Genomic DNA, 22,223 nt, shown 5'->3' with positions numbered 1-22,223 from the left:
GTATACTCTTAAAATCTTTTATTTTAATTCTAATTCCCATCATTGTTTATTGTATATATATTCACTGTTTTGCATCAAAATCTGTTCTATTCTTGTTATATCATTTTAACACTTCTCTAAATACGCTTTATTGTTTAAAGTTGCCATTATAATACAATTTTATTATATGATATGAACATTTCTGTATGCATGGATTACATTGTAAAATTCTCTGCCTTAGGGCCATGGTCGCTCTACGTAAAACAACAAACATGAAGAAAATGGAGTTCATGAGTTATCCAGCATGTTAGAATGGTTCTTATACATCAAGGTTTTGCCAAACATTTGCAGTGCTCCATATGTTTGGTGTTATCTGCATGTTATAGTGTACTAAAATCACTCCAGCATATCAGATATTCAGAAATTGAGATAAAAAGCTACAAACAGCAGAGTGTGAGATCCTAGAAAGAGGAGTCAATGAATTTTGAAAGCTGAGAGTTGAGAAAAAGTATTTGCTGACCCACCTTGCCCTACACATAGGGGTTAGTATGCATGTGAAAGCTTGAAGCTGTGGCAAGTGTCTCTTTTACTGAACAGCAAGTAAGATACATGTTTGTAGGCCTAGGAGAAAGTTAACAAAGTATCTCACTCAAAAGGGATGATACAAGGACTGAAGAGGTAATAGGTTGTGGTTTGTTGTCTAAGCCTCTATCTGCATATGCATGAAAATGTGCAGTTAGGCACTTAGTAAAGGTACTTTCACACACGTTGAGTGAAGGTTTCCAGTAGTTGAAGACAGTTTAGATGAGAGCTAATCTGTGGGGACAGATTAGTATCAGTGGCAGGCACTGCAGGTGGGCCAGTCCTGTGGGATCCCTGCCCTACCTTTGATGGAAAGAGTTGGTGGACCCAGAACCACAGTTCCTTGGTGGACAATAATTGGGTGAGGCATGGCAAATTACCACAAAAGGCTATCAAACGTATGGGCAAGGTACTATGCACTGGGAAGTGTAGACCTCTGCTGGGGTTCCAGCCCCCAGACCGTTTCCCATGGGCATTGCCACATGCCTATCTGTATTTTCCAGGTAGGGATCAAACCAGAAGGGAGTCACGGAGTCACATTGAAGTACGTCATGTTCTCACGGATCATACAAAAGCACCAAGTTGTGCAACTGCTCCTATACAGGCAGAATACAGACAACCGGAAGCGGAAATACAGACAGAGGTAGGTAGAAGTAGTGAAGATGATAAAAGAAATTAATTGTCAACTGTAATCCTGTTTCACCCTTTAACTCGGCTAGGAGCAGAATTTCCAATATATATACCATTTTACAAAGACCTCCAGTCCAGCGGTGCCTGGTGCGAAAGAGCGCCTGGGGTACGTCCAACTGATCTACAAGCCCGGCAGTGCAGTATGTCTCTGCAGGACTTCATGGTTTGAAGTCCGATTGTGGCCAGGCACTGTCAGGCCGATCCTGCACATGTTCACACAGACAATGTTGATACCAGTGAGGGGGCCCCCTAGAGCATGGGGGGATCTTTGTTACGCCCCTGATTTCCCTAATCCGAAGTCTGCTTTTAATGTTTACTACACAGACTGCCAGATAATTAGCACATTTGCTATCCTGCAGGAGATGATTGATTAGGAGTGTGTTTTGAAAATCTGCTGCACAATCAGAGAAAACGAATCGTCTCCTGGATGTGACTTTCTTATTTTGGAATAATTATTTTTAATTATTTTCCTAGCAGCCTATAGGAAGCTGGCCTGGTGTGTGGTGGGTACCTAGGGTACTTACACCTTATACTAGGGTCATGTATTCCCTCTTAGTGAAGTGTAGGCAGTGTCTAGAAGCCAGGCTCACTAGAGGTAGCTGTGGATGAGCAGCCAATGCTTATCTAAGAGACATGCAAAGCTCATGCAATACCACTGTAGTCACACAGCACTTACACACATGAAAGAAACCACAGTGTTACAAAAACAAAGGTACTTTATTTTAGTGACTCAATACCAAAATTACTAAAAAGGCAATACTCCCCTAGGAGGTAAGTACACTAAATATGTACACTAGTAATCAGGAAATAGGCATAGAAAAGGTTTGAAAACAGTGCAAATAGCAATAAGCAATAGTGAACCTAGGGGGAGCCCAAACCATATACTAAAAAAATGGAATGCGAACACAGGACCCCCACCTAGGTAAGTGAAATGTGTGGAGGGGAGCTGGGGATACTAGGAAACCACCGAGGTAAGTAGCACAATACCCCCAGCGACCAGGAAAGCCAGAGTAAATCACTGGAATTTCCCCAAACCACCCAAAAGGAAGAAAAAGAAGAAAATACACCCAGACAAGACTGCAAGGAACCAGCGATGGATTCCTGGAGAGGAAGTCCTGTGGAGTGAGGGGACCAAGTCCAAAAGTCACAGTGGAGTCCAGGAGGAGTAGGAGCTACTACCCACCCAGCTACACTGCAGGAGTTGGTCGACAGTGAGGAAGAACAGGTCAGCACTGCAGTCCTGGAGCCGGATAAGAGTTCCTGATGGATGCAGAAGATGTCCCACGCTGGAGTGAAGATTTCAGACGAGTGTTAGTGCAAGAATTCCACCAACAACCCTTGGCAAATGCAAACTTGCGGTTAGTGGAAAAGTGGTGTTGCCGGGGACCATCAAGGCCCTGGAGGACTCATCCCAGGAGGTGGAGTCACAGGGGACCCTCTGCGTTGCAGATAGTCCACAGGAGCAGAGGCAGCACCCACAGGAGTCCTACAGGATGGGGTCACAGAACTTGCAGTAGGAGCCCAGGCAGCACTACAGAAAAGGATCCCACACTGCAAGAGAACCACGCAGAGGGCTGAGCATCACAGAAAGGAGTACTGGAGACTGGAACTACACGTCACCTGAGGATCCCTTGGAGGAGATGCAAACAAGCATTGGCAGCTGCAGGAGACGCAGTGCATGGTGGTACTGTCCTGCGTGGAAGACAAATGCTTACCACCACCAACGTTGGACAGCTGGCAGAGAGGACCAAGAGGACTACTATAGACCACCACCTGTGATGCAGGATCCACGCAGCTCAGGATGTTAGGAGATCCGCACAGCCGGTCGTCATTGCAGCAGGTGCCTGTAGATGCAGTGGAGTGACTTTTTCACTCCAAGGGAGATTCCTTCTTCTTGTGCAGGCTGAAGAGCTGCTGTCTTCTGACAATGCACAGATGGGGAAATGTTGCAAAGCTGGCAGGAGTCATGGAAACAAAGTTTCAGAAGAGGCTTCTTCGTGGATTAAAGCGTTGTCAGTTCCTGGAGGGTCCAGCTGCAGTTCCAGTGGCTAGAAGTCGAAGTGGAGGTTGCAGAGGAATCTGGCTGGAGTCTTGCAAGCCGAATTTGAGGACCCACCCAAGAGAAAGACCCTAAATAGCCCTGAAAGGGGAATTGGTCACCTAGCCAGGTATGCACCTATCAGGAGGGGACTCTGACCACACCTGCCTGGCCGGCCACTCAGATGCTCCCAGAGTTCCCTGCCAACCTTGGAAACAAGATGGCAGAACCAGGAACTCTCTGAAGGAGCTCTGAGCACAACCCCTGGGGTAGTGATAGACAGAGGAGTGGTCACTCCCCTTTCCATTGTCCAGTTTTGTGCCAGAGCAGGGACTGGGGGTCCCTGAACTGGTGTAGACTGGTTTATGCACAGAGGGCACCAAATATGCCCTTCAAAGCATACCAGTGGCCTGGGGAGTCTATCCCTCCCAAGCGAGTCATACCTTTTTCCAAAGGGAGAGGGTGTTACCTCCCACTCCCAAAGGAAATCCTTTATTCTGCCTTCCTGGGCTTGATTAGATCAAGCAGCAGGAGGGCAGAAACCTGTCTGAGGGGTGGCAGCAGGTTGGGCCACCTGGAAAACCCTGTAAGACTGGTGGTAGCAATGCTGGGGGTCCTCTACTCAGCCCCCAGAGTGCATGGAATCCTACTTCCATTACTTCCAACAATATTGGGGTATGATTCCAACATGTTTGATACCAAACATGCCGAGGTTTAGAGTTACCATTATGTAGCTGGACATATGTAGTAACCTATCTCCAGTACACACATAAAATGGCGTCCCCGCACCAACGAAGTCCAGGAAAATGGATCTGGAGTTCGTAGGGGCACCTCTGCTGGTGCAGGGGTGCCCTCACATATAGGTACTTGCACACTGGCTTCTGGGCTAGGATGGCCTGCCATAGGGGTGACTTACAGTGACCTGGTGCAGTGACCTGGTAGTGAAAGGGTGTATGCACCCTTTCACGCAGGCTGCAATGACAGGCCTGCAGAACACTTTGCATTGGCTCCGTATGGGTGGCATAATATATGCTACAGCCCATAGGGATCCTCTGGTACTCGGTTATTATTTCCCCACCACTTGAAAAGGTCACCATAAGCCAGTCTTCACCGCTACACAAAAATGAATCTCAGTGCCGAACAACGAGGTCCATAAAAACGTCTGTAAGTCCTCCCCACAGATAAGTAAGAAACTGAAGTAAAGCAGTGGAGCACTATTTTTGAACTATTATACTTTAAATAACTATATTCACAATTTTTAATTTCTTAATTGTTGAGTTGTGCAGAAATAAACCAGCGTGTTCGAAAAGAGATGTATTCGCTGCTGCTTTTCATGTTCTACTGGGTGACGGGGTTCTTCTCTGTAGCTTTCTAACAGGGCATACAGGGGCTGCAACATACCATACATTTTGAAAACGACAATGTTTTAAAATTCTATGAATCGTTTCCCAGGCAAAGGCTCACAAAACTGTGAATCTTTGTACTGGAAGTGCCAGCTGTTGCATTTACATGTATTAAAAAGGCCATCGACTGGCTGGATTTACCAGGTGTATCAGAAAAAGGCTGTTGCTGGGGAGTGGGCCCTGGCTCCGGGCAGAGCGTCATGCAGGGAGTGTACTTATGGGGACACCACCACAATATATTCTTCTCTAAGCTGCCGTCGTCAAAGGGACGGTGTATGGAATAGGTTAAATATAATTTTAATGACAGACTAAGAGTAACTTCCATTCTTTTTCATAAAGAGGGGTCTTCAGCCATGTGCTGAATTAGTGGTAGACAATGCAGTGGCAAGGTGGCACATATAACCAGTGGGTATTACTACACCGATGTTTTAAGATTTCCTCAGCTCCCAGGCACCTCTTTCATAGCTAACTGGGAAGGCTACATAAGTGGAAAGAGGACCTTCAAAGAGGAGGCGTGTGTGCGGAAGAACAAAATAAAGGTTGATGTTTCCTTCTTTCCTACAGGACAACCAGACTGACAGTGGCATGGTGCTGGCCTCCGAGGAGTTTGAAAGGATAGAGAACAAGCACAGAACAGACGGCGCATTCAGGTAACTGAGTTGCTTACTTATGTCCCAATCACATATCCCACGTATTCTTTTCACAAAGTTGTGATTTTGTGGACTAATTTGCTTGTCTTCTCTGCCTGACGCAATATCATTGCATTGATTGGCTCCTCTGAGCAGCAGTTTGTTTGCTTCTAGCCATTGGCACATTTGGGTTTTATCCTTTCACCGAAGTTTATTGGCATATTTGGAAATGCAAACTCTACCAACAAGGCTGAAGGACAGTAGACATCTGGTGGATTCAGGTGCATATCCTGGGTTCATGAGATATCGGAATTATGGCGTCCCATCACTAGCCGACCTTCAGAGCCACTAGACTGTCTGGGAAATCTCTGCCTTTCTCTATAGGCCAGGAAATTTGTGCCCCCAATGCGAACCAATTCACTGCATTTCCCCTTTTAAAATGCAGAACTGCTATATGTTACATGCGCCAATGAAGGAAGCGTAAAGGCTTGCAGACTTTACAGACTTTTGTATGGTCTCTGAGCATCAAGTGAAAGGCTTTTTTCAAGCGCTTCTTTGTAACGATCATCCTCTAACCTCCGCTGTCCATTCTCTGCTTCTCAAAATAAAGTGTGTGCCTTGTATTGTTAGTTGATGGAGTTCAAAATATTTGTCCTTTGTGCCTTACATAGAAAGAGTACGGAGGATAAAAGGAAGTGACAGTGTGTGACAAAGTTCATAAGTATGACTGTTGGCCTCATCATCGTGTAGGTGTCTGGATGCCTCCCCACGCATGCACACACCTACAGAATGACGCAGGCACTATTTATTTATGTGTTTATTTACCGCTCCAGGATGGTGGACACCACTTGGAGTGGTAAATAAACAAACAATATTTGCTGAAAAGTGTTTAAAAAAAGAACAGCCTGGTAGCATATGGCAGTTACTGGGTCGTTGAGAATATTGAAAAAAATAATTCGATTTTAAGGGTCACAAGGGGTGGGGAAGCCATGGAGGAGTGGCTGGGAAAAAGCAACAGGGAGTGTACAGGCGGAGCAATGGACAAGACTAAGGCCCAGTGGGGGACGGGGGAGATAAATACGAAAAAAATTAAAAAAGCTGGGGAGGGTAGGCAAAGGACTGGGTAGGGGTAAGAGGAAGCAGCAACACAGAGCACAAGGAACGGGTATGAAAGGGGGAGAGCATCAGATGAGGGAGAGAGCAAGAAAATACATAATCTCATGGAGTACTTAAAGAAGACAAAATAGTTCCCTAACTGTGAGCAGTAGATCTATAGAAGTCATCCAATCAAAAGGATGGTAAAGAAGCTATGCAGCAGGGTATGGACAAAGACAAGAAGAATAAGGAAAGCCATCACGTAAGAAGCAAACAAATGGGAGTGACAATAAATTCAGCCAATGGTAAGCAATCAACTGTATCGAAGCCTGCTGCAAGTTCTTAGTGTGGTCCACAAGGGATCTTCCGGCAACATGTCCGCTGTTTGACAAGATGTCCCCTGTTGTGTAATGACTTTATATTGAAAATGGCATAACGTGTGAAAACTTTGCAAATCATCTGCATTTCAATGAACCTCGAAGCACGGGTTATGAACACAGTAGCAATGCCTGCCATGCAGCAGTGAAAACTCCCAGTAGCATACCGAAGAGGGTGACTAATACCTTTAAACATTTCACAGGAAGCTGCGAGTTCATTGTTCGTTGCTGAGCACCTACAATAGACAGTGTGCAGAGGCTGCTAATTATATAATGGAGGGCTGAAGACGCGCACAGACTCATGTGTAATGACTGCACTTCTTTCAGTGCACAGTGACCGTGTCGGTGACCTACACCTCCGACGAACTAAACAGTAGCCCCAAGCTGGGACGCTAACAATGCAGTAGTGAGACACAGATTACAGCAAAGATGGCGCTGTACCATGTTGTCACATCACTTATTATACAATGGGGATAGCACGTTTTATTGTGGTTTTATAAAGTGAAAATGTAGGTGCATACAATGCTTTTAACTTTGAGGATGGCCATGGCACACACTTATCTGTAGTGCATATCGTGTCTACCCTTGTTTAAATTATTTGCCTTTGCATTTTACAAGTCTTTGTAAGGCGAACGATATACTCTTTTGGTTGTACTAACAGCAGCCACAGTTCATATAAGTCTGCTTGTGAATCCGTTTCCTATATATGATCTTGTGCAGACAATCTCACGAACCACTGTGCAGACAAATTGCTGCCAGTTTGTCTTGTTTCGTCAATTTCATATCTTATAAAAGCAGTATGTACATGTACAGGAAACATAACTAGATACGGTTATTGTATTTATGTAATTATTTTGACAGTTAAGATGCTCTTCCTTTACATGAGCTTTTTGTGTTCCCTACTTAGAGCAGCAAGGGGAAAACATTTGTTCCAAGTTTCAAAGAAACAACATTTGCATCTTAGTTAAAGAAAAGCTAAGGTTTACAGTTTTCCTGCCCAGCAGACCCGAAATGAGCAACTCAATTGTATTGCTTTTCTCTGTAACTACGTTTCTTGAGTTTAACCTGGAGGCACTCGATAGGAGTGTATTGACTCTATAAGCAGCTGCAACTAACATCTGAAGAGCTTCAGGACATTGCTCTGTGATCACCTTTGATGCACATGCTGCTTATCATGAGAGGGGATTGAGTTTTTTGTTTTTCATTCTTTCAGTAAAAATGGAAGACAGATTGCCTTCACCCATATTGGAAATCCCAAAGAGCCTCCTTAGCTCCTCATTGGCTTGTTACCGATTGGTCTCCATACTGTCAGAGCAGCGTTGTTATAGTTCACACTAAGTATAATGTAATCACCCAAAATAACAGAGCATAATATACAATTCGTGTGCACATTTAAACTTTAAACTTATTTATTTGGAAATATTGTGGTTATGATTTAGAGTACTCGTATGAATAATGAAAAGGGCATTGTGATTTTAACTGAAGCAGCTCATCCTATAGGCAAGAGTTCACAGCGCTGCACATTGAAACATTCAGTTTAACTTTCACCTGGGAGCTCTGCCTCGACCAGGTCTTCAGAAGAAAATAATTTCTTACAGGATACAGAATGTATTTTGCCCTTAATGCCATCATAACTCAGACCTTCCGGCCAGCGGGATGGTTCAGTCCCTGAATGATATTGGACAGGAGCAGGCATTGCTGATGTTCATGTTAGAATATGCAGTACACCAGTGCTCACCTATTACATAGTTAACACACTTGAAGTAATAGCTAGGATGCAGCGGCTGCCTCGCGCCCAGCTCCCATCAAGTCACAAAAACAAAACAGCAGCTCATTACATGATTAGTTGTCAGGATATTAGCACATATTATGTTCTCCTCACTAGGGCTCAGATTTATCCACATGTGGCACAACGCCACGCAGGAAGACAACTTGCTGAGCCGTGCCAAATGAAGAGGGCAGGAATGCGCCACATGATATTCATCATTCCTGCTCTCTCCCTGCGCTGGCACACCGCGTGTGCCGCCTAGCTTCTACAAGGGCGTCCTTGTGCCTTGGTGCAAGGCAGTGCTCAATTTGTAAATAAAAAACATGCTGTGCTCAGACCTCTCCTCTGAAACATGCGGCAGCTGCAGTTAAATGTGTGCACATGGAGTACTGAACCAGCGTAATCCTGAAGCCATCTCAGGCCTCTTTAATCCATTTACAGCCACTCCCTGCCCTTCAGTTCACTCTTGCAGCTTTCTGCTTTCTCCCATTGTGACACGTTTTCGTTTTTCTTCTTTCTTTTCCTCCGTCTTTCCCAAATGTGTCTTTTGCTCACAGTAAATGCTTGGGGCAGTAGAATAAGCGCCGGCCCTGAAAAATAAGTGCCAGTGCCCCACACTGGAAACCACTGGCTCAAATTAAGCACTGGCACAAGGATGCCTACGTTGCAGGCAGGATTGTTTTTGTGCATGAAGGGACATCTCCTGCAAAAAGACAATCCTCAGAGGTATTTTCCTCTAGAGGAAACAACAAGGAGAAATAAAGATACTACTTCTCGTTGCACCTCTGTCGGGAGGTGTATGGTTCTCACACATTTCCAGATTTACCAGTCTTGGTAAATCTGGGAAAGCGCCAAAAAGAATGGGTGGATGAATGGGCACACGCACACTCCACCAAGGTAACACCTTCCTGGCGCAGAGTAACGCAAGGCTGTGACTTGCACTGCCTTTTTCTTTACTCCAGATTCACCAAACAAAGCAGAACCACGCAAGGCCATCTTGCGTGGCTTGATAAATCTTACTTAAGGATTGCGTTTCCTTTGCATTACCTTGTATGATGCAAGGGCAACACAATCCTTTGATAAATCTGGCCCTTAATGTCATCGAAGCTCAGACCTGCCTTACAGTCCAGTCTGTTTTATTGTCAGCCTGTGCAGTGCTACTTAGGATAGTTTAGCATAGACTTAGTTTACGAACTTCAGAACTGCAGAGAGCAGACTGGTTCAAGTGATACACAAACCAGAACAGCAACAAACATTTCTTCAAAATCTTCAAGTGATGGCTACAGACGAGCACAGTTAATAGTTAAGCAGTGTGTTAAAACAAAAATAATTCAACCAAACAATGTTCAAATAAAGGCGAGCACCAAGGCTTTGTACTTCAGGGTATTATAGGGTCATGCTAATAGCCGCCTAAAAAGTACAGGATTTTTTTTTTATTCAAGGGTGCTTACGCAATCTAGTAATATATATATATTAAGCACCTTACTTCATAGCAGCATTTATAAAAATCACAAATGCTGAGCGCAAAATTATTTACAAACGTGAACCAATAATTATTGGCCATGTTTCAGGGATTGTGGCAGCACAGGTCAACAGATAACTTTTCACTTAATTTTCCTTCTGCTTCGGAGTTCAGCTTCAAGGAGTCTTGAGAACAAAATAACAACTCATTATATGATGGAGAAACCAGGATAGTTTAAATATATTTTACTCGCATCCCTTACTGTTATCAGAACTCAAATTTCTGTCCATCTGGCTAGTTTCAGTGCCTGCATATTATTGGACAGTAACAAGCATAGCCCATTTTCATGTTAGATTATGCAACTCTCCAGTAGACATCAGTGGTGGCCTCTGTGAAAAAAAGTGGTGATGCAGCGAAGGGGGAAGAGAAGGGCAGCATGGCGGGAAGAAAAAAAAACACTTACCTACCAGCCTCCGCCTTGGTGCTCTTATGCACCTCTTCTCTCGACTCCCAGTAGTCCATGCAAGGCTCCCAGTCCCCAACGCCAATCCAGAAGCTGCTCTGTTGCTGGTAATACTATTTATCAGCATGGGAGCAGCGCTGTGATCGGCCTGAGCAGTCTGGTTGGACGCTCAGTCAGGGCCTGAGACTCTGTGCTTGGTTTCCAACGGGCTGTCCTAAGACGGCAGGCCAAACTGACATGCGCACTTGCAGCAGTACCCACCATTCCTCCACCTGCTGCAGCTGCTGTCCATCAGGATAGCCCGGCCTCACCCTGCTCTTGACTCAACTCAGCGAGGAAAAATAAAATGATAATAACCTTGGTTATTATCATTTTATTTTTCATGTTTTCACTGTTGAGAGAGCAGTGGGGCAACACCCCTCCGCCTTAACGGAAGAGCCACTGCTGGTGGATATACCATGTGAAAAACACACTCATTAAAACCTTACAGCTGCCCTGCCTTTGGCGTCCATCAAGTCATAAAAAAGTAGATCCTTTAATGTGAACAATATAACGATACATGTCAACCAATCAACAAGTTAACCAGTCAAAAGGAGGGTAACAAAGCTATGCTCTATGAAAGGTAAAAATACAAGAAGAGGTAGGAAGCCATCAGATAAGATGGAAGCAGATGAGAATGACAGTAAACATATTCAAAGTTAAGCACCAGGCTTATCCTAAGCCCTCTGCTCATTTTTGCTTTGGTTCACAAGAAATGGGCAGATCTAAAAATGTTACTGTGAAGGCTTCAGTGTAATCCAGTCAAATGAGAGAGAAGGTCATGCACAGGAGATAGATGCTTATAATACAGATGCACATTTCTTAAAATATGACATGTGTGGGATTTCTGGTTAATACTTGCAATGCTTTTCAGTGCAGGCAAACATTAATTGCAATTCCCCACGTAGATGAAAACATATTTTCATGTTTGGAAACAGTATGGAAATGATCCTCAGATATATGCTTCTCTAAGTGCACAGAGGATCCGTGCCTTTGCAGCCTACTCTTACATTTAGATCTATTGTAACAGCTCAAGGCAAACCAACAGAATGATGTGAAGTGGACATGGCAAGGGGGTTCACCAGTTTTGTTTCCAGTCTGGTTGTTCTGGATGTAATCATCACCCTAAGAAGAAGATACAGGCCCTCATTCTGACCTTGGCGGGCGGCGGAGGCCGCCCGCCAAAGTCCCGCCGTCAGCTTACCGTTCCGCGGTCGAAAGACCGCGGCGGTAATTCTGACTTTCCCGCTGGGCTGGCGGGCGGTCGCCTTCAGGCCGCCCGCCAGCCCAGCGGGAAAGAGGCTTCCACGATGAAGCCGGCTCGGAATCGAGCCGGCGGAGTGGAAGCTGTGCGACGGGTGCAGTTGCACCCGTCGCGTATTTCAAATCAAATCAAATCATTAACATTTATAAAGCGCGCTACTCACCCGTGCGGGTCTCAAGGCGCTAGGGGGGAAAGGGGGGGTTATCGCTGCTCGAACAGCCAAGTCTTTAGGAGTCTCCGGAAAGCGGAGTGGTCCTGGGTGGTCCTGAGGCTGGTGGGGAGGGAGTTCCAGGTCTTGGCCGCCAGGAAGGAGAAAGATCTCCCACCCGCCGTGGAGCGGCGGGTGCGAGGGACGGCAGCAAGTGCGAGGCCAGCGGAGCGGAGGGGGCGGGTGGGGACGTAGAAGCTGAGGCGTCTGTTGAGGTATTCCGGTCCCTTGTTGTGGAGGGCTTTGTGTGCGTGGGTGAGAAGACGGAAGGTGATCCTTTTGCTGACTGGGAGCCAATGCAGGTGTCTCAGGTGTGCGGAGATGTGGCTGTTGCGGGGTACGTGGAGGATGAGGCGGGCCGAGGCGTTTTGGATGCGTTGCAGGCGGTTTTGGAGTTTGGCTGTGGTCCCGGCGTAGAGGGTGTTGCCGTAGTCCAGGCGGCTCGTGACGAGGGCGTGGGTCACGGTTTTTCTGGTGTCGGCGGGGATCCAGCGGAAGATCTTACGGAGCATGCGGAGAGTGAGGAAGCAGGCGGAGGACACGGCGTTGACTTGCTTGGTCATGGTGAGAAGAGGGTCCAAGATGAAGCCGAGGTTGCGGGCGTGGTCTGCGGGGGTCGGTGCGGTGCCGAGGGCCGTGGGCCACCAGGAGTCGTCCCAGGCGGACGGGGTGTTGCCGAGGATGAGGACTTCCGTTTTTTCAGAGTTCAGCTTTAGGCGGCTGAGCCTCATCCAATCTGCGACGTCCTTCATACCCTCTTGTAGGTTGGTCTTGGCGCTGGCGGGGTCCTTGGTGAGGGAGAGTACAAGTTGGGTGTCGTCGGCGTAGGAGGTGATGATGATGTCGTGCTTGCGTACGATGTCGGCGAGGGGGCTCATGTAGACATTGAAGAGTGTCGGGCTGAGTGATGAGCCTTGAGGTACGCCGCAGATGATCTTGGTGGGTTCTGAGCGAAACGGAGGGAGGTAAACTCTTTGGGAGCGGTTAGCGAGGAAGGAGGCGATCCAGTCCAGGGCCTGGCCTTGGATCCCGGTGGAGCGTAGGCGGGTGATTAGGGTGCGGTGACAGACGGTGTCAAAGGCAGCCGAGAGGTCGAGGAGAATGAGGGCGACTGTTTCACCGTTGTCCATCAGGGTTCTGATGTCGTCTGTGACTGAGATGAGGGCGGTTTCCGTGCTGTGGTTGGTTCGGAATCCGGTTTGTGAAGGGTCGAGCAGGTTGTTGTCTTCCAGGAAGGTGGTCAGCTGTTTGTTGACGGTCTTTTCTATTACCTTGGCTGGGAAAGGTAGAAGAGAGATGGGGCGGAAGTTTTTCAGGTCGCTTGGGTCAGCCGTAGGTTTCTTTAGTAGGGCGTTGACTTCAGCGTGCTTCCAGCATTCGGGGAAGGTAGCAGAAGAAAAAGAAGAGTTGATGACGGTCTGGAGGTGCGTGGCGATGATGTCGTCGGCTTTGTTAAAGATGAAGTGCGGGCAGGGGTCCGAAGGGGCGCCGGAGTGGATAGAGTTCATGATGGATTTGGTTTCTTCCGTGTTGATGTGGGTCCAGTTGTTGAGGGTGATGTCCGGGGAAGCGGGTTCAGTGGTGTATGGTTGGGTCTGGTGTCCGAAGCTGTCGTGGAGGTCGCTGATCTTGCGATGGAAGAAAGTGGCGAGGGATTCGCACAAATCCTGTGAGGGCGTGACGGCGTTGAAGAGTATGTGGGAGAGCATAGTAGCAGGGTGAGATAAATGCAGGAGAATTTAGTAGGGTTGTGTGGGAGGTCACAGTAGCAGACAGTGAAATACATTTAGGGGCCCTCTTACGGGGGCCCCTGCAATGCCCATGCCAGTGGCATGGGCACTGCAGGGGCCCCCAGGGGCCCCGCGACCCCCCCTACCGCCATCCGGATCCCAGCGGTCCTGATGGCGGTAGGGGGGGTCGGAATCCCCTCGGCGGCGCAGCAAGCTGCGCCGCCGTGGAGGATTCAATGGGGCGGCGGTACACTGGCGGGAGCCCGCCAGTGGTGCCGGTCCGACCGCGGCTTTACCGCCGCGGTCGGAATCCCCATTGGAGCACCGCCGGCCTGTCGGCGGTGCTCCCGCGGTCCTCCGCCCTGGCGGTCTTTGACCGCCAGGGTCAGAATGACCGCCATAGTGTTTCTATCAACATCTCTAGTTGAGGTCCTGAGCCGTGACGTAATACTACCCCAATCAACAGGCAAAAATGTTATGTAAACAGCTACATTGTATTGTATTGTATTGTAATCGTATTTATATAGCGCTTACTACCCCTGACGAGGCGTCAAAGTGCTTTTCGATGAGTAGCACTCTACTCTGGAACCCAACAAGAATTAGTGATGGATTAGTATCGTTAAATAATGAGTACAGTTTTAGTATTATTATGAGTTAATTTGAGCCGCGGATATGAGAGTTTGTTAGTTAGATTGACTGGAGTAATGGAGGGGTGGAGGAGGAAAGAAATCCAGAAGTGTTAATTGGGAGTATATCCTTCATTTACTCAACCCAAAGGCTTGGGATGAGTAAAGGGGGGCGGAGGGGGAAGAGTATGTGGGAGAGCATAGTAGCAGGGTGAGATAAATGCAGGAGAATTTAGTAGGGTTGTGTGGGAGGTCACAGTAGTAGAGTGAGGTTTGGTGAGTTAGATGTGGAAGCGGAGGGAAGAGCTTAGGCAGAGATATTTAGGAGATGAAAGTGGTAGAAGGGATTTGGGATGAGTCAGAGTGAGAATGGAGGATAGTTTGATAGAAACATGACATAAGAGTGATGAGTAGATAAGTGTGATAAGATGAGAGCAGGAATTCATAGATATCTAGTATAACAACCCACCCAGGAGCCATGCAATGATCCACGAACATACCAAGCACAGAAACAACATATACACATACATATACATATATATATATATACACACACACACATGAATACACACACATATGCACATACAATACATAATTAGAATCATGGGTAAAAAATACTTAGTCAGACAGGTTTAAAGAGTGTGTGTGTATTTTATTGTTATGACATAGTAGCAATACATATTTTCTAAAGAAACTATAAATAAATAGAAATATACATATAATCTGAAAAAAATATTCATCAACATAGGCATATGCAGTTCATAGTTGTTTGAAAAAGGTGGTTATGAAGGAAAGAGACAACTCTTGAGTAGTTTTCTGAAGACAAGAAAGTTATCTGTGGCTCTTATAGTTGGGGTTAATGAATTCCATAGTTTGGCTGCTTAGACGGAGAAGGATGTACCACCTATAGTCTTTTTCTTGTATGGTGGTGTTCTAAGGCGGGGTGCCCTTGAACACGACACCAACTTAATAGGATAACTAGCAGGATAGCTGAAAAAGCTGTTCAGGCTCACCATGTAAGGTCCCTCGACAACAAAGAAAGGTGAGTCCAAATTGGGAGTTTAGGAATGCACTGTCAGGTAGTGGATAGTTGGTATAGCAACAACAGGTAATATGAACTAAATCTCCTGCACAGCATCTTCGGCATTGTCTAAGGTGCTTATATATCTAGAATCCCTGGATAGCGCATTCTGCAGAGAGGTGTGCAGGTGGGTAATTGGATGTACAAAGAACAAGCTAAAAGCATGAAAAATAAAGGAATGTGGCTAATTGTTAGATGGTGGAGACAAAAGTACAAACTGCACAGGTCTTGATTTCCATTTTGGGATTGTTGAGATTTCCAGGTAGTGTCACCTGTGGTGGAATGGTAGCTTCCTTACAGGATATTAGCTGCATTGATGTACATTTTTGTTTACTTGCATGTTTATCTTCTGTCAATTATGACCTTGTGTTCCCTCCTCAGCAGCAACCCTTCGAATGAATTTGTGCCCGAGCACCCAGGCCACAGAAGGAGGTGTCGGCCACCCTTTCACTCACCTGTCGGAGGGCAGATGTTCTACAACAGTGAGTACGACGAATTATCAGAACACTCTGGAGGGCCACTGGAGGAGGACAGCTGCACACCACCAGGGGAGACAACCAGCCCCAGGACCATCCATGCCTCCTTCTTCTCAGATGACTACTGAAGCCATCAGGCCATAAAGGCTGGTGCCAAGGCACCACCGGGACATCTTACTCTCTTCCCATTGCCCTGTGCTCACATACACTCTGACTGCAGCGACAGAGCTTTCTCTTCAGCATTTTGTAACACCTCTGGAAACTAAATGGAGACTGGAGATTCAACACCTGCAGAGACAGAAGAGAGGAAATAATCTGAAATCAAACATGATATACCTGTGGCCAGTTTTCCTTTTTGGGAACTTCTACTAAAATAATCAAAGCAAATGGAGGATATAGCAGAAGGGGAGGGGAAAGGAGACAGCAGATCAGTAAAGGTCAGAGAGTCTTTGTATTCTCTCTATCACATGTTTAGAATCATTCTCTCTGGTTGGTGGTGTTCTACATCTCAATGGCCCATGAAACCTGGGATCTGTCTGACTTGCCTATTGGTCGTGTGGTTTAGAACTGTTTATTCCCACTTTAAGGCAACAAGGCACTGCTACGCCATGGGTAACGAGGAGCTGGCCACACTCAGTGCAGCATGTTGGACTGGACTCTTGCATTTGTAAGGGTAGTTCCACCAATCAGGAGGCCTGACTTGGTGTACCCTGTGGATGGTTGCTGCCATTGGGGGCTATTATGTTTATGTCAATTTGCCTATCTATGTCAATGGGTAGATTCTGTTTATTCTAATAATATTCTCGGCTGGTGTCACCGGTCACATTTCAATCCATTCTCCACCTAAGTGTTTTTTCTGGCCCGTTTACAACAGAGACCACTAGTAGAGGTTTGTGAAGCAGAGCCTGATTTTGAGCCAGATTTGTAATAATTAAGGGCCAGATGTAGCAAAGGGTTTTGCCCATTCTGTGTCTATGGGAAAATGTGTTCGTACATATGGCCCTAATGCTCAACATTTTCCAGCAAAACTCACACTAAAAGTCTAGAGGTCATTTTCTGGGGATGCTAATAGAGTCAGCAGTGGACAGTCTGCTGAAATGAACAACACAATGCTTATTCACATATTTATACCGCTACACAAACCTAAAGTGACTCATACTAAGTGGCCTATACACAATACAGTGTTTCTGAGGAAAAGTTAATGCCTTTAGCATTAAGCAGCACTGCACTGGTTTGGGGGATGCGAAGCAAGTGCTCACAAAAAAGGATGTGCAAAAGCATGCAGAGGGACTACATCTTTCGAGGAGATCAGCTGCATAGGAAAGGCTTCTCTAATTTGGGTCTGCCTCAGTTCCCACTTCATCTCGGACAATAAAACAGGGTCCCTAAGGCTTCCTATGGCCTACCAAAAGCGAAAGACCTCCAATTAATGTCCATCAGTACATCAGGCAGTGCAGGCGGAGCCCTTCACAGTTTTTTTCATGTGGGTTGTTCTTCTACAGCATGCTAAAACACATTTTATTTCCATAATATGATTAACAATATCCATATGACGTTGTGACACTACCCCATCACATGATACACCTTCTGATACTTCTGGCGGCCCAGCCTGTACTTGACTTTGAAATCCGCCACAGCACAAAATGTGCCTATAAAATAGGTTTGCTCGGTTTGTGTTCGCATAATCTATGCTTTGCTTCTCCCAGAGGGAAAGAGAATCAAGGGTGTAGGTAGTTGGCTGTTATCCTTCGAAGCACCCACTATAGGCTGGACCTCAACAGATCAATTTAGAGTTGGTATTGCTAATGGCGCAGAGTTTTGGAACACACTGACCAAACACACAAATGTATTTCTGCTCTCATGGTTGACCTGCTGTACTTAGCAAGACCCAGATGTGGCGACAGACCCGTCAGAAGGTGGCATGCGTTTCATCAGAGTAAGACACAGGTGAATTGTAAAACAGTTTAGTGGGTTAATGGATTTCCAGCAAAGGGTTGAGTTTCACATACCCAAAATCACAGTAGGTGCAACTCTGGCTGTCATCCTCACGAACATGATAAATGAATCAATATTAAGAAGGTGAGAACTATCTGTCATTAGCGCTTTCAAATGCAGACAACTTGAAGTTTCACAGAACAATTGCAACTGCATTATTACTGTAACTGTCATTATTATTATCATAAGAAGATGAAGCTGGGCACAGCCAAGCAAATATGCTAAGTCTAAACCCCTTGAAAAAACATAAAGGCAAGATTACCCACAAAACACATGCACATTCCCCACGGTGACGCCAAACACAACCTTCAGCTTTCTCATCTGCATGTAGTTGAGTGGGAAAAAAGAAACACATGGGAAGGATGCGCTTTCAAAATCCCCATGGTTGAACTGGTCAGTAACATTTCATCTTCAATCAATTTCCATGTAATCATTACATCCAGAGTTTCATTGGTGTGATGGTTTTCTGGATTGCCCAAGACTTCCCGTCTGAACTGAATAAATACAGTCACGAGCTACACCCGGAGAGCTGGAGGCTCTTGTGTAGAAGAAGATAAGATTTGCACACATATTGTCCCATTGGGTGAAGATGGTCTATTATTAACTCCAATGGAGCGATCATTGTGTGAACAATATTTAGAAGATATTTGTGTCAGGCAATATTCAAGTAGCACACCTTCAAAACAAATGATTTACTTTCGCAAATCGTAACTATTTGCACCTAGCAGAGATGTCCTGCTTTGCTATTTTCTGAGATGTCAACCTGTCCAATGCACCGTGGTATGCCTAAGAATTCCTTTTAAAACATGATGGAAAATTTGCATTTGCTCTTGCTTTTTATGTACCTTTCATATTTATTTAAGGCTGGGGTAACAGATACAGAACTTGCAGAGTGAAAGCTACGGAGGCTGTCAGCTGCCATTCTGTCATAATTAGGTAATGGTCAAAAGTTTGAATAATTTGGAAAAATGAAAGGCTTGAGCAAAACAATGTAAATAAAAATCAGGCAGTCTGAAAAAAATCTGAAAATATTAAAAGGCATTTAAATTAAAATATGTATGATTTAGGGTTGTGATATGGGTTAGGGAAAGTTTAGCATTAGATGAGGGGATGGGTTTAGCTTTATAGGAATGACGAAAATCATCAGAAGGTGGATATTGGGGACATGTTAAATAGAGGGAGGGTGTTAGGAGTTAAGGATATCTTTAGAGTGGGAGAGATAAGGGTGAACGTGTAGGATAATCTTATATATAGGATTAAAGCTTGGATTTTAGTTAGTGCTAAGAGCAGGTATGGAATAAGGTGTTGGATAAGTAATGGGGTTAGTTCTAGGGTTAGGGTACATTCAGCACAGGCAAGAAATGCGGTAATGAGTAAGGATAGGAGCTAGGGTGGCATGCTGAATGTGTGAATACCTTATAAAAAATAGTTTACTATTTGGAAAATGTAAAATGAAATCGAACTTTTGGCTTAAACTATTTGCCAATTACACAGGCTGCATTACATCTAGAAATATACATTTCTCACTTTGATTTAAATTTATGGCCTATCTAACTTTTAATTTCGTACTTTCAACCCAGACTCTAGCAGCTTACGCGGGGGTAAGTGGGTGATCACTAGGCACTACGTTGGGCAGAAGGACGCTGTGAGGATCTATTAAAAAGGCCACTGTGGCAACAAGTATCTGAAGTTAGGCTAAACGAGATATCTCGCCACAATTAAGGGAAAAAAAGAAAAAGGGCCATAGGGAGGTTCGCAGGTGGGAGATGGGCTGGGAAACTATTGATTTCAGAGCCCAGGTGTACGTTTTTTAAAGTACTTTTTCAAAGTACAACATTTTTAATGTAGTTTATAAAATCCCAACTACAACAAACTTTCGTTCAAAAGCAGCAGGTAAGGGGAAGCCCATGGGTGTCTTTCTTTCATGTTGAATGCAGTCCTTCATGAACATGGGCTGGGCTCTCCTTCAACAAGTGTGCCTCCAAATGGGTTCCTTTAAAACAAATAATATATATTTTATTGACATGTATGAATATTGTGGTTTAACTTGTCTGCTATTGTTTCCCTGTGTATAAATCTACGTATTTTTCCATAAGCGCAGTACAATATGTGTCAGCGACATATACAGTATGAACGCATAACGGTGTTTATTTCAACAGATATGTGTGTATTAATGTGCACTGCGTTGCTCTTTGATTAGTCCCTGTTTTGGCGAAGCGCCCTTGGACGTTCCTTTAGGTATGTGGCAAAAAGACTGTTAATTGGCCCTCATAAGGACTCATTGCTGGCCTGTGCTGCACTAAAGACAATTTAACCAAAACAACTTAACCAAAAAAATTGAAAAATATTTTTAAAACAAAAATCATAAACGCAAATAAAAGTAGAATGATGAGTCATTTTCAGTGAGTCTTTCTGTCTTGCATAATGTCCTTGTGATAGCAGGCGGAAGTTATAGCATGATTTAAACAACATGACTACATTTGCAATTGTAGACAACTTTATTACATGTACAAGCTGAGTACTTTCTAAAAGGTCGTTTAACATTTTACTTGTCAATTTATTATTTAAAAGAAAAGCAAGGGCCCACTATGAAGAAGTGAGACGGCTCTGTTGGTGAAGCACCTGCTGTAGAAACGTTTGTGTAATTTAGAAAATCACAGGTTGAGATGTTGGTGGGACTGACTGCTTCAGATGACTTCCACGGTATGAGGTAATAGTAACAATGGGTCTTTACAGCACCCTGAAGGTTCAAGTCTGTGCACTTCCCTTCCATCGAACAAAGCTGATTGGAGTCTTCTTAGGGGTGTCATGTTCTTATTAATGTCCTTCAAAAGTAGCGGCAAGGGCTCCTTCTCTTAACTTCTGGCATCCCCTTACCTTATCTAATCTTACTTTTCCATGGTGAAGGTGGTTGCCACTAAGCCACCTTACTCACCATCTAAATGGCACTTGCTTATCATAGAATCATAGAATATGGTGGTAGTAATAGTCACAAATATCCAAAGGCAAAATTCCTTCACAGGACTATTCTTAAATGTAAAATCCTCCAAAAAGAAAAAAAACAGCTTTTAAAAATGCTTAATCCGTTTAACTGAAACAGCAAACCAAAGCAGAAAACAACACAAGAATCAAAAGTCTTGAATGCACAAAGGACTGAAGATAAAAGTGGGAGTGGAGCATGACGAAGAGCGAGCTCCCCGAAGTACTGTGCCTCGAGAAATCTAAGTAGCTTCCATATGCTTCAAGGGCTGCTGGTCACAGCGCTGCCCAGCAAGGGAAGATAAACCTGTCTGCATTCTTAATCGTTAGCGCGCTTTATGCATTCTTTTCCACGGAAATTGGAAAACTGGAAAAAACACGATGAACTTTCTATGTGTTGCTGTTCTTGCGATAATATCTTGTCCGTTTCAGTGATGCAGTGACATGCAGGCAGGTTGTGCATCGCTAGTGCCGTGATCCCTGCCCCTCTATCCGCAGTGCACCATGCAGGGGACGGGACACCACTCTATGCTAGGAGATGCATGCTCCTCCCATCGAAAGTCCCGCCATGCGGGTTGTTACAACACTGTGGAGTCTCTATCACTTCCTCAAGTTTCAATGTTGTGTGGACTCCATTCACCCACTCTAGAGTCTCCAAGTTTTAAGACGTCATCTCAAAATGTTAGTCTGCCATTTTGTGTGGGGTGAGCTGCCATTGTGAATAGCCACACTAATGCCAGTCCATAGTCTTGTCCACCAAAGAGAAGTATCCTCTGCTGTTCATAATAAGGATATTGCAAGTTCCAAGTCACTGAGGTGTTCTATGGCAATATAGAGAAACGAGGCCAAAGACCAAGTTCTTTTATAAGGTCAAGGAACTCTGAGGAAACTTGCAATATCCGCTTAATGAACAGCGGAAGGTATTTTACTCCTGATAATATATGGTCACACCTGTAGAGAGTAAGCGGGGAGCCATGCGGGCTCTCCCTGTTTGGTACAACGTGCTCTGCATGTCCGGGAGGGGCACGGAGCACGAGTATATAATAAAGAGAGAACTGCGGTGACGCAGTCTCATGTGTGTCAGCAAACCAGCCTGGTCTCCGTGTGTTACTACTTGTGCCCGGTACCCGCACTACATTGGCGACGAGCGGGATGTCGATATGCCACGCGTCCTAAGAATAAAAGAATAAACGTACCAGTGTGCACATGGCGCGGAGTCGGCCGCTGTGAAGGGGGAGACGCGGCATGCAGCATAGTTTTGAAGACGAAGGCGATTGACGGCCTTTCCTTGGTGGAGACCGATCGCCTGGTGTGCTGCCCGGGGAGTGTGCGGCCTGAC

General features: G+C 45.3%; 1 protein-coding gene across 2 annotated transcripts in view; it reads left to right on the top strand.

Annotated features, from left to right (window-relative positions):
• Positions 1-20,301, top strand: part of FLT4 (fms related receptor tyrosine kinase 4) — a 299,445-nt gene extending 279,144 nt beyond the window's left edge. The window contains exons 29-30 of one of the 2 annotated variants that reach the window (XM_069199519.1): positions 5,257-5,342; positions 15,819-20,301. In XM_069199519.1, the coding sequence (XP_069055620.1) occupies positions 5,257-5,342; positions 15,819-16,038 (306 nt within the window). In that variant the 3' untranslated portion in view covers positions 16,039-20,301. Of the gene's footprint in view, positions 1-5,256; positions 5,343-15,815 lie in introns of both variants that reach the window. The other variant, XM_069199518.1, reaches the window with a different exon arrangement.
• The last annotated feature ends 1,922 nt before the right edge of the window (positions 20,302-22,223 follow it).

This window comes from Pleurodeles waltl, chromosome 7 (genome assembly GCF_031143425.1).
Source record: "Pleurodeles waltl isolate 20211129_DDA chromosome 7, aPleWal1.hap1.20221129, whole genome shotgun sequence".
Taxonomy (NCBI): domain Eukaryota; kingdom Metazoa; phylum Chordata; class Amphibia; order Caudata; family Salamandridae; genus Pleurodeles; species Pleurodeles waltl.
The sequence above is the reverse complement of the archived record's forward strand: the minus strand, read 5'-3'. Positions and strand labels throughout refer to the sequence as shown.